General features: G+C 39.5%; 1 protein-coding gene and 1 long non-coding RNA gene across 2 annotated transcripts in view; one reads left to right on the top strand and one right to left on the bottom strand.

Annotated features, from left to right (window-relative positions):
- Positions 1–17,115, bottom strand: part of LOC135320279 (uncharacterized) — a 150,725-nt gene that overhangs the window by 3,682 nt on the left and 129,928 nt on the right. The gene's annotated exons all lie outside the window — the stretch shown is intronic.
- The window catches only part of OTC (ornithine transcarbamylase), a 55,521-nt gene that overhangs the window by 11,039 nt on the left and 27,367 nt on the right, over positions 1–17,115 (top strand). Inside the window, exons 2-4 of the mRNA XM_010992828.3 lie at positions 759–897; positions 2,379–2,460; positions 12,365–12,452. Of these exons, the coding sequence (XP_010991130.3) occupies positions 759–897; positions 2,379–2,460; positions 12,365–12,452 (309 nt within the window). The remainder of the gene's footprint in view (positions 1–758; positions 898–2,378; positions 2,461–12,364; positions 12,453–17,115) is intronic.

The raw sequence follows: 17,115 nt of genomic DNA, 5'->3' as shown, positions 1-17,115 counted from the left end.
TGGAGGAGGCCAGTTTGAATTAGGCATGGGCTGGAAGGAAAATGGTGTTAACTTGCAGTACCTTTCTTAAAAGTTTTTTTTAAAAAATTATGCATTCTTTCACTGAGACTCTTTGAGGGAATAAAGGAAGCAGAGGACCTTTTTTACCTTGAAAGTTACTGGAAAAGCAACAGGGTCCATTGTGTCTGACCAGGGACAAGAAAAGAACAAATCTCCAAGAACAGATTTGAAGGGCAGTAGGGGAAAAAGAATGAAATTATTTTCTATTGTATGTACATTACAAATTCTGTTTGTACCATGTAATGATTTCAATAATAAAAGCTAAAATTTACCAAATACTTATTATATGCCAGATGTTGTCTGATTTCCATGTAGTAAATCATCTCACCCTTAGAATAACCCTGTAAGATTATTATATTCATTTTCTAGGTGAAAAATTTAGGTGCAGAGAGAGGTTAGGTAACTTGCCTGAAGTTGCACAACTACTAAGTACAAAGCCACTCGTGGTTATTTCCAGCAGAGAAGAATTCAACCTCTTTCTTCAAATTTCTTTTTTCTTTCAACATTCAAATACTGGATATCTAAAATGTAAACCACATACCAATTTCAAGGCATGAGCACTTTGCAGAGATATATGAGGCTACACGCGAATTGCTATGGTTTGTTTCAAGAATTAAACAATGAATTACCATAGGACATGATTTTTTTTCTTAAATATAAATTTCCCTTTCTCTTTCTTATTTTTTTCTTTTTTGTAGATGTGGACAACCACTACAAAATAAAGTACAGCTGAAGGGTCGTGACCTCCTCACTCTAAAGAACTTTACAGGAGAAGAAATTAAGTATATGCTATGGCTATCAGCAGACCTGAAATTTAGGATAAAACAGAAAGGAGAGGTATGTAGCATTTCCATATTACCTTCCACTGCTACCAGTCAGCCTTTTAAAAAACAGTCTTTCCCAAGAAAGAGGGAAAAGAAAATACATTAAAATTCATAAACAGTAGCTAAGTAATGAAACCACACAGTCAAGGTAACTGATTATCACTGAGTGTACAGGCATATGAAAAGCATAAAAATCAGTTATTCAATGACAAGTCATTGCATTTCTTTCATGTGGAATGCTGAAATTCATTATTAACTTAATCAAAACCTAAGGAATCATTTCTCTGGAAAGATTTTATATGTATACCTTCTTTCTTTTCTCTGTGTGTTTTTTATTGAGTTAAAAATAAGGATGATATATTTTTTTCCCCAGCAACAAATTTTAACTGTGGATGAATATCAGATATATCATGATAAGGATAATTTCAAAAAATTCAGGATGATGTGACAGTGTTAAAAAATTTAGATTAGCAAAGAAACAATTAAATGGTAACAAAGTAGGCTAAGAGAGGGGATACAGTGGTTAGCTGTAAGCATTATTCTGCATGTTGAGCAATTTACGTTTGAAACACGCTTAATTAATGCCGCAGCTTCATTTAGACTGCTTAATTGTGAAAGCATTTTCATATTCCAAGCTTGTTCAAAAGCATTTGAAAGAGCTGATTTCAGGTTGAGAAAGTTTTACACAACCTTGACTTTCTAATTTAGTTAACTAGCTCTCCAAGTTTCTAAGAACGAACTGAAAACAGGAGTGACTCCAACTACTAGGGGTTGACGTTCCTATAGAAGACCTGAAATGAGGAGAAGAGGTCCCCCAAGACCCCAGGTGTTTGTTCTTCACACTTTGTGGTGAGGAAGGTTAGCTGGCAGGAATCTACTTGTTCTAGAACTCATCCTACTGGCAAGTTCATCTACAGAAGAGGAAAGAGGAAGAGTCCAACCCCACACCCAAACTCTCCAGATGGTTTCCAAATGACTTTCAGAACCAAAGCGTTTGCACTCTCACGAGGATGCATGATGAAGGTGTAGCTGAAACTCTGGGGCTTCATCCTTAGGAGTCTGAGTGCCCCATGTGGTGACCAAGTAGCACGTTCCGAGCTGAGGAAACATTTCCTAACCAAGCATCTTCAAGGTCACTGAACACTAGTAGAGGTTCCCACGAATTTAAGTAAGAAGATGCTTCCGGTATGCAATGTTAATATCCTTTGGGACAAATGTTCAGGTTGAACCCAGAGCAACTAATCCTACTTTCTCATTATACATCGATAAGCTGTGGGAGTTCCTGTTCCCTTCCCCCATTTGTATAGAACATGAAAAAAAAAAAAAAACACTTTAAATTCACCTTTTAAATAACATTTGAAGGCTTACTTGGGAGCAGTGTTAATGATTTGACATTTTCTGATAATGTAAAGAATAAGCTTTGAAACATAATCCTTGATATGGGATATAAAATGTCTTTTTCATTTTCATTGTATTCTTGTCCTTGATTTTCAGTATTTGCCTTTATTGCAAGGGAAGTCCTTAGGCATGATTTTTGAAAAAAGAAGTACTCGAACAAGATTGTCCACAGAAACAGGTGAGTCCACAGACAAACTCGCACTTGTGTTGACGAGGGGAACAGAGGGTGAGGACCTGGGAGAAGTAGGCCCCGGGGGGATCTGTCTCTTTAGCAAGAACAAAGGGAAAACACTGGCACTGGGAGTAGCGTGGCAAGCCTCTGAAAGCTCTTTCCAATTCTCACAGAAGCTGCAGGCAGCAAGATTAGCTTCATCTGTAGGAATTCCACGAGGACTTGAGTAAAAGTCCCAAACAGTTCTTCGTGTTCACTACAAGATGTCAGTGGGCTTAAATTCTCAGACCTCCAAGTCATGTGAGCAAGAAATGTGCATGTTTCTAATATGTAAAGAGATTTTTCTTGTTTGTACCAACTTTGCTGGATGGTGGAAACAATCTCTGCAATGTTAGGTAATCCTCATTCGTTTCAGTGTTTGCTTTGTCAATTTAGAGTCTCTTTCCCCTCTCCCCACCGTCGTGGTTAAGCCCTGGAGAGTATCTTAATGTCAAGGCATCTCAGGCTATGGGGATCTGGTCATTAGTAATCAGGATACCATCATCAAATGTCTATACTGAAATCTGCTGGGACTTCTGTATCTCTTTTGGACCTTGACTGGCTCCCATTCACTGTGGAGTCTGCTTCACTCTGATCACAAGACCTGAGATACCTCCTGGTTTGGTTCTGTCAACTTCTTGGCAGCTCTGCATGCTGCAGTTGGCACAGAGGTACTGCAAGGCTCTCTCTACTCTATCGCTCCTTCCTCTTGCTGGGTGCCAGGGAGTTCTATAACATTTGCTCTCTCCTCGAATTCTGTCTTAAAAGAAGACACAGATATTCTCAGCTCTGGAGTCCCCCAAACTCATCTGAAATTTCCATCATGCTCCATGCTCCCCACACTTCAGTACTTGGCCTGGGGGACAGACAGCAGGATACAGTGTCAAAGATACATCAGTTTCTATTTCTGTTCCTTCTTCTCTCTCGCTCTTCTTCCCCTTCCAGTTCCCAGTATTGGAGGCCAGGTGATAAAGCAGGAGGAAAAACTGGTTCTGACTACTCATGTATTCTTTCAAGTCTCTTGTTTGATCCTGAAATCCTAGGCTGTTGAAATGCAATTTTTTCTCAAACTATTATCTCTGTAATGAGTTTCAAAAGGTCTGTTACACATCACCTCCTCTTTCTCTCGGCAATTTTGCTCCATCAGACCTTTGTTGAATCAATAATATGACTGCCCAAATGGGCAAATGGATAGGATCGAGGAGGAGGTACCATGAACAAAAACACATTGGTTGATTCTTTGTATATCTTATCCTACTTACAAGCATCAGAGCTTTCTAGGGCTCAGAAGCAAACAACTACTTCATGCAATTATTGCCTTGTAACTATCAGTAATGCGGTACCTCAAATACATAACACAATGTAGTTCAGAGGGATTAAGTGTCTTGCTAAATTCATGCAATTAATACAAATAGCACCAGGATTCAGATCTCAAGTTTAGTGTTCTTACTAATGCACTCCCCTTGCCCCTTGAGAGAAGGAAGGAGGAAGAAAGAAAACATATAAGGTGTCACCTAATCTTTAAAGTCCTAGGAAGAAAACCGATGAGAACATTTTGCTCTTTAAAGCTGGGTGCTTTGAAAGGTCACACTGACACCTGACGTTTAGTAAAGGAAAAATGAATACTGTATAAACCAGCCAGTAATTTCCAGATTCTGCTCCTTTTGGCACTGGTTATCATTTTTAAATCATTATTACTTTAGAGAGGTGTTCTTTTTTGAAGTCATCAAAAGGATTGATTAATACGTAGAAATTGCTCAATTTTAAGTTTTTTTCAAATTATTTTTTCTTAGTTGTTGGTATTGTCTACCACTTTTCTTTGTTTGAATGTTATTTTTTATTTCAAATATCCCTGTTATCAGCTTTACCATTCACATATAATGTGGTAGTTAAGCTACTAATAAAACCAAGAGTAAAGATTTAATAAGCTTTTGGGTGCAGACCCTGTACCAAGTGCTCTACATTAATTACATAGATTATCTCACTTAATCCTCATGCCAATCTCCCCCTCTATGAGGGTGAGACCACTGAGGAAAATAGGCTGAAATAGGTTCAGCAGGTGGCTCACAGACATATAGCTAGCTAATAAATGGCAGACCCAGGATTGGAAGCCATTGTTAAATGTATTTTTAAAGTATCTAATTTAATTCGCACATGGACATGTTTTATTCCAGTAATATTGTTTCTACAGGTGGCATTAAGCATTTTGTTAAATGACGGTTTTCCATAAAGACATGCTCTGAAATCTGCACAAAATTACAAACGACAACAACAAATACACGAGAAAAAGGAACATATGACCATAAAAGTTATGGTTCACAGAGTATTCATCATTATCCCCAATAAATACCCATGGGTCTAGTTGCATGTGGCATCCTGCCAAACTCAACAGTAGGAGAATCAGTCAGAGTAAGCAGCCAATTTAAATGCTTACAGAAATGGTAAAGCTCAACCCAAAACAGGGCAGAACATTTTTATTGTGTACATGTGCATCTTAATAGTTGTCCATTGGCACAATTTTTCATCAAAACCTGTTACCTTGGTATTTAGAATGAAACTAGGATGTGATTAAAACTGTCTATCACTACCCCTGATTTGTGCCAGCCTCTGGGATGGGGTGTTCCTCAAAGGACAGTCCTTGAGGATTTCATCCCAAGCCTGAGTTGCAAAGATACAGCAGCATGTCTACTTATCTCAGGGGACAAAATAAAATTCTCCATCCAAATAAAGCCATATTGATTGCTCTTGTAGTATTTTTATTTAAGTGTAAGGCACCTACTGAAAAGTGCACAAATCATTAAGTATACAGTTCAATGAATTATTCCAGTGAATACATGCTTGTAACTAATACTAAATAGAGAAACAGGATATTAACAGCACCCAGAAGCCCTCCCTTGTACCTCTTTCCAGTCGCTACTACCCCCACCCAAGGGTAACCATTATCCTGGCTTCTAACCTCATAGATTCTTTTTGCCTGTTTTCGAACTTTATAGAAATGGAATCATTCAGCATATGCTCTTTTGTGTCTGGCTTCTTTCGCTCAGCATTATGTTTGTGAGCTGTATCGATGTCACTGTGTGTAGTTGTAGCTCATTCATTCCTCCCCCACTCTTTGTGCATGCCTGCCTGGCAAACCGCACAATTCTCCTGTGTGTCTACTGATGATTATATTCTTTTATTGCAAATTAATTGAGCAGATAGAGGAATACATTTTTACTAATCTCGGTAAGTGCAGTAGCTGATAGAAAAATGCACAGAGCAATCTAAGAGATGGTTCTTTTCATTGTTTAACATTGGTATTTGACTTTCAAGGAGAAATAGAAGCGGGTGCTTGGCAAACTGTTTAGAATGCATCATCTTTACAAAGGCAGCAATATAAAAACCACGATACTATTCCGCAGGTATGAAAGAGCAGCACAGAGAGGTTAATAGCTGCCTTAGTTCTACCAGCAAGAGCCCTCAGAGCTCTGATACTTCCAGCGCATGCATTCTATCTATACCCCTTCTTCTAAAGCTTGCAAGGATCTGTGAGGAAAAGAAAGAGCAAAATAAGGTATACTATATTTCCCCAGACAGAAGTTGAGATATTAACAGATGAAATCCTTTGTTCAAAAAGATCTGATGTGTAAGTATAAACAAATGAAATCGATAAAAACAAACTCCTGTGGATGAAGAGTGAAGAGAGAGTAGAAACCTGTTCCTCTGCCCTCCTCTCCTCAGCAATGGCAGCTCCCGGTGACTTTCTCAGAATCTCTGACACCTTCCAGAAACATTTATTGCCATCCAGGTCTGATAAACTGGTGAATGCTTAACCTGTGTTTTGGACTGGGGTCTGAGGCTTCTTTTTGATCAGTGACCAAAACTGCAGAGGCAGTCCCTTCTTGGAGGTAAAGTCCTTCCATTTAATCTCCTTCAAGAACTGTTGAAGGCTTTGACTCCTACTTCTGGACACTTTCTGTAGCCCCTCTTCCTACTCCTACCTTGTAAGTTCAGGCTGGTTGAGAATCTTTACAGCACAAAGAGAGAAATGAAAAGGCAACAAACTAATCCTGGGTTGTTACCAAAATGACTTCTAGTCAAAGTAAGACTATGACTTGGAGCAGATCTGCCAGGAGGTCTTAAACTTTGTTTGAAACCTTTCTCCACAGTCCCCAAACCCTCAATGGCATTCACCCCTGTGCTAGGCACATAGTAGGTACACGATGAATACTTCCTCGATGACTGTGTAAGTAGTCATATTTGTTTGGGTGATTTTCCCTGCTTAGAAACAGATTAAGTACTCAAGAGTGATGAGTGATTATAATCATCACTAAATTCCATTAGCTCACTTTACACAGAATAGAAAATTCCATTAACAAAATTAGGAGATGTTCGTAAGTGAAAAGAATGGGTCCTCCCTCTAGAGTCAAAATCCTTCCGACATTTGTTCAACAAGTATTTGCTGACTACTTCCTATATACCAGTATTTATTCTAGGTCCCTGAGAATGATGTATCAGCGATCAAAACAGAGAAAAATCCCTGCCTTCATGGAGCTGACATTCTAGCTGGCACAGACAATAAACAATAGACATAATAAATAAGTGGATGATATAGTATGTTGGAAGGTGATAAGTGCTCTCAGCAAGGAGGAGACTGCCTGGAACTGAGGGAAAAACATGTACTCTGTTATTTGAATTTCACCTTTTACTCTGCATAAAATGGAGGAATCTTTGGAGAGTTTTGAACACTGGAGGGAGATGATCTAACTTGCATTTATTTATTTATTTATTTATTTATTTATTTATTTATTTATTTATTTTTGCAATTACTATTTTATTTTTAAATTATTTTTGTAACTCGCATTTTAAATGGGTCTCTCTGCTCTGTTGAGACTAATGCGGGGGCTGGGGGTAGAGACAAGATAGAAGCAGTAAAAGCTGTCAGAAGGTCGCCGCTGTACATAAAGCCTGGGGCCAGGGTGGTAGCAGAGGAAGGGGTAAGAGGGTCAGATGCGGGGTATGAATTGAAGGGAGAGTCAACAAGATCCCTGATGTATCAGGTAAAAGAGAGGTGTCAAGGATGACTTCAAGGTTTCTGTCTAACCAACTGTGAGCAGGATGGAGCGGGACAGAGCAGGTTGGGCAGGACGAGTTTTGGAAGGACTGAGTTTGATCTTTCTATTAGATACACAAGCGAAGATGTTGAAAAGGCAGTTGGATATTAGTTTGGAGTACTGGAGTGAGATTTGGCCTAGAGATACTTGAGAGTCATCAGCATACAGATGGTACTTAAGGCCATGGGACCAGATACAATTATAAAGGAAATGAGTGCAGATGGAGGGAAGAGGACCAAGGACTAGCCGTGGGGCACATCAACATTAAAAGGTCAAGGAAAATAAAAGGAACCAGCAATAGAGATTGAGAAGGAGCAACTACCAAGGTAGATGTAAGAGCAAGGAGTAGTGGTGTCCTGGATGGTGTGTGAAGAAAGCTTATCGGGAGAAGTGGTGAACAACTTTGTTAAATGCTGCAAAGTCAAGAAAAATAAGAACTGAAATGGCCACTGGATGTAGCAATGTGAAGGTCATTGGTAAACTTGGTGAGTGGAGTTTTGGTGCAGTGTTGGGGGGCCAAAGCCTTATAGAAATAGATTTGAGGGAAATGAGACAAGAAGAACTGGAGAGAGAAACTAAAAACAAGAGTTTTGCTGCAAAGAAAGCAAAGACTTAAATGGATACCTGGCAGGGGAAGTAGGCACAAGAGAAAGTTTGCATTTGTTATTTTATTTATTTTTTTAACACCTTTATTGTGGTATGATTCCTGTACAGTAAACTACACACATTTCAGATGTACACTTTGATGAATTTTGATAGATGTATACACCACAATGATGATAGATGAAACCACCACCACAATCAAGATAGCTAACATTTCCATATTGTTTTATTAATGAATGAAAAAATGAGAAGAGCCTGCTCAAGATGCAGATAATGAAAGGGAGAAAGGGAAGAATTGTTAGAGTAACGTCCATGAGTAGGGCATGGCTTCCAGTGCACACATGGGGCATGGCAAGTCCATCTACGCTTAATAGGAAGGGAAGTAGAATGCTGGCAGGTGAGAAAATGGGGTGATGGAATCTGCAAGGTCGCTGTTACCATTTTTTTCATTGAGGTAGGACATAAGGTTATCAACTGAGTGCTGGCTCTACTTTCAACATATATCAAGAATTCATTTTCTCATTGCTTCAGCTGCTACCATGCTGGTCCAAGCTCTCAACTCTAAGCCAGATTTTTGCAATGGTCTTCTGACTGGTCTCCCTGCTTCTGCCTTCCCCCACTATGGATGTTCTATTAAAACATAAGTCTAATCGTGTCATCCTCTGCTCCAATCCTACCATGGCTTCCCATCTTACTCCAACAAAAGTTAAAGTTGTTGCTTCCTCCCCACCGTCCTTCTGCAGCCTCACTGCCTAGTACTCTCCTCCTCACACACTCTACCTTCCAAGCCAAATTTCTTGTGCCTTGAACCCACCAGTCCTGACCCTTCCTCAGGACCTCAGGATATGGTCTTTCCACTGTCTGATATGTTTCACTGTGGCTTCCTTGATCATGGTAAAATGACAGCTCCAATTCCATACAGTCCCTATCTCCCATCCCTGCTCTATTTTTCATATAGTATTTGTCAATATCTAACATATAACATATTCAATGTACACATACTTGAGAATGAATGAGTACATTTCAGAACCATGCTGTGAGGCTGAGACCTGTTGCAGTCACTCAACAGACACAAGATGTGCCTCCCACCCAAATTTAGTTTGATTGTTGGCAGTGAGGATACCACACATGCACCAAGAGGGTATGAAAAGGTTTATTACTCACATAATGTGGCTTTCTGGGGAGGGTGGGCTGGCTCCAAAGTTGGTCCAAAAGTGGCATTAGAGAGCAAGGAAATGGTATTAGCTTGGGTTTTTATTGTGCTTGGGGCCGGGGGGCACTGGGGTGAGGATTCCCATGTACAGGCAAGGACTTGTGTAGTTTGAACCTCCCGCTAGTGCCAAAGGAGGAAGCATCTGCACCTTCTTATCAGCTTGCCCAGATATAGGGCAGAAGGAGAAGGGAGAGTGATGATGGGCTTGGAAGCTGGTAGCAATCAAACATCATAAATTGAGTCAGATACTTTATTACAGGATCCATAGCAAGTAGGACTGTTGGTGTGTTTCATGTTCTCTGACTCTACCTGTCATGTAGCACCTCAGATCTGCAAGGGATCTTAGGGCTCTAGGCAAACTGACTGATTTTCCAGATGAAGACTGAGTCCAGTTCCACTATGTCATCCTGTTTCTGTAGATCCCAATGGAAGTTGGCTCAGGGGCTGGCTCCCCTTTGGTAAAGCTCTAGGTTCTTAAAAACAATCTTGAACAAGTTTTAAGACTCTTTGACTCTCAAAACTCCTGTCTATAAAATTCTTTTTTTTAAATTTTTAATTAAAAAAATTTTTATTGAAGTATAGTCGGTTTACAATGTTGTGTTAATTTCTGGTGTACAGCATAGTGATTCAGTTATATATATGTTTAGAGATATATTCTTTTTCATTATAGGCTATTACAAGGTATTGAATATAGTTCCCTGTGCTACACAGTAGGACCCTGTTTATCTATTCTGTATATAGTAGTTCTGTATATAGTCTGCTAATCCCAAACTCCCAATTATCCCCCTACCCACCCCCTTCCCCTCTGGTAACCATAATTTTGTTTTCTCATAAAATTCTTATAATAATATCTAATATGCTCTTTGTCTGAGTGAAGGATTTAACAGAAGAACCTTTATGAAGTGCCACCACCTGCTAGTGCTCTGTGACTATAGTCATTCTAGAGTCGGAACATAGTGGCCTCTAGCTAAAAACCATTTGGTCTGGGCATATTTAAGGGAATACTTTTAAGTGTTAAATAGGTAGAATATAATTATTTTTTAATGTAGTAACAGAAATGAGAACAATTGCTTCCTTGTGGATATTTTTGTTTTACTTTTGCTTAAGAAAGTTTTCAAATGAACAGAAAATAGGGAGATGAGCATAATGAACACACACCAGTACCCCTTACATCAATCTAACAACTGTTAATATGTCGCCTTTTTTGATTTATCTATTCATTTTTGTCAGTGAAATATTTTAAAGTAAATGAAGGCTATAATGACATTTTATCCCCAATACATCAGTGTGCATATTTCAAATAAATAAGAATATTTTCCTGTATAGCTACAATATCATTTTCACACTTAACAAAAATGATTTGTTGATCTCATTTAATACCTGTCTGTATTCAAATTGCATTATTCAAATTGTGTTAAGCCTTCAGTGGGTTATTTCATGAAACTTTGGGCCAAATTCTCCTTCCTGGGTCTAAGATTCCTCATCCCCCAATTCACCATGCGATTAATGATTTCCTCCTTTCTCATGGGAAACAGGTGCGATTAGAAAAGTGTGACTGTTGCATATTTCCCAAAAGATCAGTTAGGTATATTACAACAAGGAGGAAAAAAGTAATGTTTGCAAGATTCCTCAGACAAGTCTCTATCTTATAATTATACTTATTTGCTTTTACATGTGTATCTAAGAAAGCCTGCCTATTGAATCTGTCTCAAATAAGATAGTAAAGTTCTTTTGGGGGGGCAGGGGGAGGTAATTAGGTTTGTTTGTTTGTTTACTTTTTGATGGAGGTACTGGGGATTGAACCTAGGACCTCATGCATGCTAAGCACGCACTCTACCACTGAGCTATACCCTCTCCCCAACAAAATAGTAAAGTTCTAATTGGATGTCACCATTTCACATAATTTTGCCCAGGGTACGTGATAAAAGGGCCCTGCTTGTGCCCACAGAGTTTGGGGTAGACCCCTCTCTGCGTCATCCTCCTCAGACCAAAGGAATGTGTTGTGAGGGGGTGGGCAGGAGCCATCCTTATCTTCTCAGATGTCTGCAGTAATCTCACATTCCATGGAGGATTGAAGAGTAGTGAGGGTAATGTGTGAGTGATCTTAGCCTTGTCTTGGATGAAGGATAAATAAAACAGTTGAATGGCCCTTTGATCATGCTGACTTTTAGTGACCTGAAACTGCCATTTCAATGCTCACTTTATTTTTAATTTTTTAAAAATCAAGGTATAATTTACACATAGGAAAATGCACAGCTCTTAACTTTACAGTTCAAAAAGTGTTGAAGAAAACATATTCCCATGTATATGGGTATGTAACCTACAAACTCTATGAAGGTATAAAACATTCCTCTTACCCCAGAAAGTTCATCAGTGCTCCTTCCCAGCCAGTCACCCTCTCCAGAAGCAACTACAGTTTTAATTTCTGCCACTCTATGTTAGTTTGGCCCATTCTAGAGTCTCACGTAAATGGAATTATACATTATCTACTCTTTTGTGTCTAGCTTCTTTTATTCAATATAATGTTTGTGAGATTCATCCATGTTGCATATATTAGTAGTTCATTCTTTTTTTATTGCTGAGTAATATTCCATTGTAATCCATGATATGCAGTACTACAGTTTATTTGCCCATTTTCCTGGTGGACATCATTATGTATTTTAAAGAATAAAAAGGAGGAATAGCCTCTAAAAGAGAACAATGCCCCATATCGCCTGGTTCTGAACAAGAGGGTGGAGAGGTGGGCACACATCTGAAGGAGAGTTAAGTGCTGGTACAGAAAATTTCACCTGCTTCTCCTGGTTCCTCAGTTTGCTCTCCCTGGGAATTTCCTATCAGAGAGGCTGGTGAGATTGAAAGATTTTGACTTTTCAGTTGAGATAGTGCCAATTCCTCATAATTTTGTTTGCTAAGTTAATTCTTTTTTTCAAAATGCCTTTTTTTTCTCTCTCTTTTACTGTAGGTTTTGCACTTCTGGGAGGACACCCCTGCTTTCTGACCACACAAGACATTCATTTGGGTGTGAATGAAAGTCTCACGGACACAGCCCGGTTTGTAAATCTTCTCTTTGAAGCTTATTTCAGAATTGATGGACAAATTTCGAAAAGAAAATATGCTTCTCTTTAAATAATGGTTTTCCCTCTCAGCATCCTTTGGACTGTTCTCTGTTTTCCTTCTTTCCCTCTTTCACTGATGTTCTGAATGTCCCTCATCCTCTGACCACTTTCCTTGATGTCCTTCATCCTCTGGCCACTTCACATGAGTTAAGAAAAATTTTTTTCTTCGCAATTTGAAGAGGTTTCTGATTATAAAATTCCAACCTTCGGGAAATTTAGTCATCAAGCCTGACTGTTATGTTTTACCCTTGAAGAAATGGAGGTCCAGGGAAATTGACATGTTCCATGACCCATAAGCAGTTAGCATCAGAGCAGGTAGCGATATTAATAGCTAACACTTATTGAATGTTTATTATGTGTCAGGCATTGTTCTAACTCATTTAATCCTTATAACAACCCAAACAGATTGGCATAAAGAAGTGAGACAACTTAATTAGGGACATACTAGCTACTATAACACAAAAATCTCAAAATGTCAATGGCTTAACATAGCGCAAATGTTTCTGATTGAGAAGATGGGAGGACTGATTATTTATGTGGCCATGCAGGGACTCTAGATGACAGTGGCTCTACCATCTTCAACACGTGGCCTCCAAGGTTATCCTGGGTGCCAATATCCAGCCAGGAGCTGGAGGAAGAGAGCATGGAGACAGGATACTTGCTTCAAAGCCACCTTAGCAAGGAAGCAGCAGTCACTTTCGCTCACATTCTATTGGCAAGTACGAGTAGCTCACCCCCCACCCCCACCTAGATGAAAGTGGAGGTGGGAAAAGGCTCTTAACCACTATACTACAGAGGCTGAAACAAAGGCCCCCTGACTCCCCATGCAGTGCTCTCACCATTATATCATGTCTGATTGAGAAATCCAGAGCAAATGTCTTTGTTTAAATATTTTGCCCTTGATATCAAAGACTTATGATTATTTTCTGAAAATGGCATGCCATAAAGTAACTCCTTGCAGGCACCGTTTGCTTTTCATGGCGGCTACCCTAGTATATACTAAATGGTCCACCTCACTTGAATTGCTGAAGATATTTGAAACAACTCATCTTTAAACCTTTTAGTTATGTTATCTCAGATGGGACAATGTTAGGATTAAGAAGTGTTGTTTTCATCTTCTGGATGCAAGGGACAAAAAGAATAAATAAACATCAATGAGTTTTTCTTCCAAATATGCTACCACTGACTGGAATTATATTTGTCTAATAATTCCATTTCCACAAAAGTGAAATATACTTTATTCAAGAGCAACTATTACAAGCTGGTTAAGAGCCAAAGCCGGGGACACAACCAGGAAAGAAGTTTCCGTGGGGATCCTCTATATAGGATCAAGTGAATGATGATGAATGAGTTACGTGTGAACTAGTGGTTGGAAGAGGAACAGCTGAGCATCCAGTAAAGAGCTAAGGAGTGCAGGTTGGCCCAGAGCCCAGAAATCAGAGGTTAGAGCCCAGAAATCAGTGGAGTGGGCAGGACCCAAAAAGCAAGAGACAAATAGCTAAGCATGGGTTGAAAGCCAAGGATGGGTAGAAACATGTTCTTTTCTGTGCTTGCTCTCCACACAACAATTCCCACTGCAAGTACTTAGTTAGAGGAGCTCTACACAGATCCTGGGAAAAAAACAATTTGCTCACAAGTTCCAGCATGATTGGGACCTTTTAGTGCATATAATTAGTTCCACTGCTATACAGATATATGGATACGTAAAACTGGATTCACAGAATTCCTTCTGATCATTCTGTCTTATCCAAAAGACTCAAAGGAAAATAATAGCTCCTCCTTAAAGGGTGTATACTATGGACCTCTTATACTATTATCTCTAAATCTTTGTAAAAACCTTACACGGTAAGTATTATTGGCCCAATTTTATAAATGACGAATCCATGACTCAGAGAAGTAATAGAGCTTAGCAGCTAAGTCAGCATTTAAATCATGCCGTCGTTTTTAAGGCCATACTGTTTTGACTTACCCCTACCGTCTCTTCTATAAGCCTACGAGAGGGGTAGTGAAATAAGTTATGGGAAGTACTGGCTTGTGTGTCACAAGGTCCCCACGACCACCCCAATGCTTGATGGTTCACCAGGAAGGTTCACAGGACTCAGCATTTAGTCGTACTCATGGCTATGATTTATTACAGGGAAAGTATACCAAGCACAATCAACAAAGGGAAAAGGCACATGAGGAGAAATCTGAAGGAAACTAGGTGCAAGTTTCCAAGAGTCCTCTCCCAGTAGAGTCCTCAGAATGCACTTAATTCCCTTAGTAATGAGTTGTGACAAAATGTGCAAAATGTTGTCCACCAGGGACGTTCCTTAAAGATTCAGTGCCCAGGCTTTCCATTGGGGGATGATCACACAGCATCCTCTGTTTGATATGTACCCAAATTCCAGACTCCTGGAAGGAAAGCGGGTGTTAATTTTAGATCATATTGTTTGTAAAAACATTTTAGGCATACTGAGCTACTCTTATCAGTCCTGGGAGTGGTGGAAACCCTTCCCAAGTTGAAGTTCCTAGATTCCACCCAAGGGCCAACCTTACAAGCAGTCCTTTCAAAGGACAGCAGTCAGGACTGCTATGTTAACTCTTTTCTGCATGGCTTGGAAATCACAAGACTTAAGATCTAATCCAACCTTCGCCACTTTACCTACTCTGTGACCCCCATAGGTGAAAATTTCTCTGGATCCTAGTTTCCTCTTCTATTAATTGGGGGAGGTCTGATCCCTAAGGTCCATTTTACATTCTTAAGTGTATGCAGATGTACTAGATATAAAGTCAGAGTCCTTACAGAGGTGTGCCCTGATGTAAACTATGTGTAAACTGATGCAGAGAAATTTGGATCTGCAAAGATAGGAGGTAAGAGAGAGAATGCCAAGGGTTCTAAAACTAATTTAAGAATTATGTCGGGGAACTTGTTAAAATGCAAAAGTCTAGGTCCCACACTCAGAAATTCTAATTCTGCCGGTTGGGGTTCAGTTGGTGTCTGGGAATCTGTATTTTAGCAAGCTATTCAAATTCTGCTGCAATGGTGGCTGGACGGCGTTTTGAGAGCCCCTGAATTGGGAGGTTGTGTAGTAATCCTGGGCTGTTGTGCTGTAAGTCTACGCTTGTAAAGAGGAGACAGCTAATAATATGGTTTCATGTTAACTGAATGTGAAGGGTATACTAATAGTGGAGGCAAAATAATTTCAGATTTGTTATTCTTACAATATATATGTATATATTAGCAGAAGCAGGAAAATGAAAGGAGTTTCTGCTTTGGGGAGAAGGTGATAGATTAAGCATTGGACATATTGCGTTAAAGGTTGAACCTCCAAGTACAAATGTCCCTGAGTCACTGGAGATAAAGGCCTTAGGTAAAGTTGAGAGCTGGAGAAATCGAAGTATAAACTCTGGTAGAAAAGGAGCTTCAGAGTATCATTGCTAGAGAATTGCAGAAGGCTGAACCTGGCTCTGGACCTGCAGTTAGGGAGGGACAGGAGGAAATAATTAGGGTCCAGCGAAAATAAGCGTAGTGCAATATCAGAAGAGGCTGGAATGGGAGATGAGGATGAGAGAAAAGGGGTAGAGTAGCTACCATGGAAATCTGACTTTCTTTTGTGCACCCCATTACTGCTTTATCTGCCAAAATATCTGACAAACAAGATATGGCTGAGATTCAGACATTCAATAAATCTAAACTGAAGAAGACAAGAGAAATCCACTTGCCTTTCTTAGAAGTAATTAAACAGGAGAAGCGAGGAAATGAATCTTAATGACATCTACCCTGCTGATACACGTGGTACAATCCATAGCAATTGCGTCCTTGCCTTTTGTAGAAGTTAAACTTTGTAAGATGCAGAGAGATTGGATGATGTTTAAATGACAGTGCTGGCCCTTTCAAGTCAAGAGAACAGTGCACACCTGACACTGATTGACGGTGTTGCTTCTCTATCTGCCTGTCCGGCTGCCTTGGGGGCCTGGTGGAACAAAAAAAGTGTCTTCCCATCGGTGAAAAAAAGAACCTGATGGGGAATACACTGAACGTGGCAACAGAAAAAAGAAAAAAGCAAACTGGGCCAGTCTCCTGAAAACTGTTAAATGCAATTTCCAAAATGTCACTTATTTAGTCAACTGATTTAATTATTCATTGATTCAAAAATATCTGTTGAATGCCTAGTTTTTCTTCCAGGCATTGTTTTAGCACTGAGAATAGAGTGCTGATCAAATCAAACAAAATACTTTTTCAAGTGGAAATTACATTCTTGAGGGAGGACGCTTTCACTAAGCAACAACAACAACAAAATAAAGCATGAATAGAATAGGAGGTGGAAATAAGTGCTATGGTGAAGCCAAAGCAGGGTGATCTGTGGGTGGACTGGGGGTCACTTAGGTTGGGTGGTCAGGGAAGACTTCTCTGAGGAGGTGGCAGTTAATTTGAGAGTTCATTGAAAAGACAGAGCCAGCTATGGGAAAAGCATCTCAGACAGAAAGAACTGCTGGTATGAAAACTTAAGGCAAGAACAAGCTTGATGCATTCAGGAACAGAAGGACAGCCAGAAATGTTTTTACATCTGCAAATAAACATACTTAAACTTTGCAAATTAAAAAAAAAAATGTA

The sequence above is a fragment of the Camelus dromedarius genome, chromosome X (assembly GCF_036321535.1).
Source record: "Camelus dromedarius isolate mCamDro1 chromosome X, mCamDro1.pat, whole genome shotgun sequence".
Taxonomy (NCBI): Eukaryota; Metazoa; Chordata; class Mammalia; order Artiodactyla; family Camelidae; genus Camelus; species Camelus dromedarius.
Note: the sequence above shows the minus strand (reverse complement) of the source record. Positions and strands in the feature narration are given on the sequence as shown.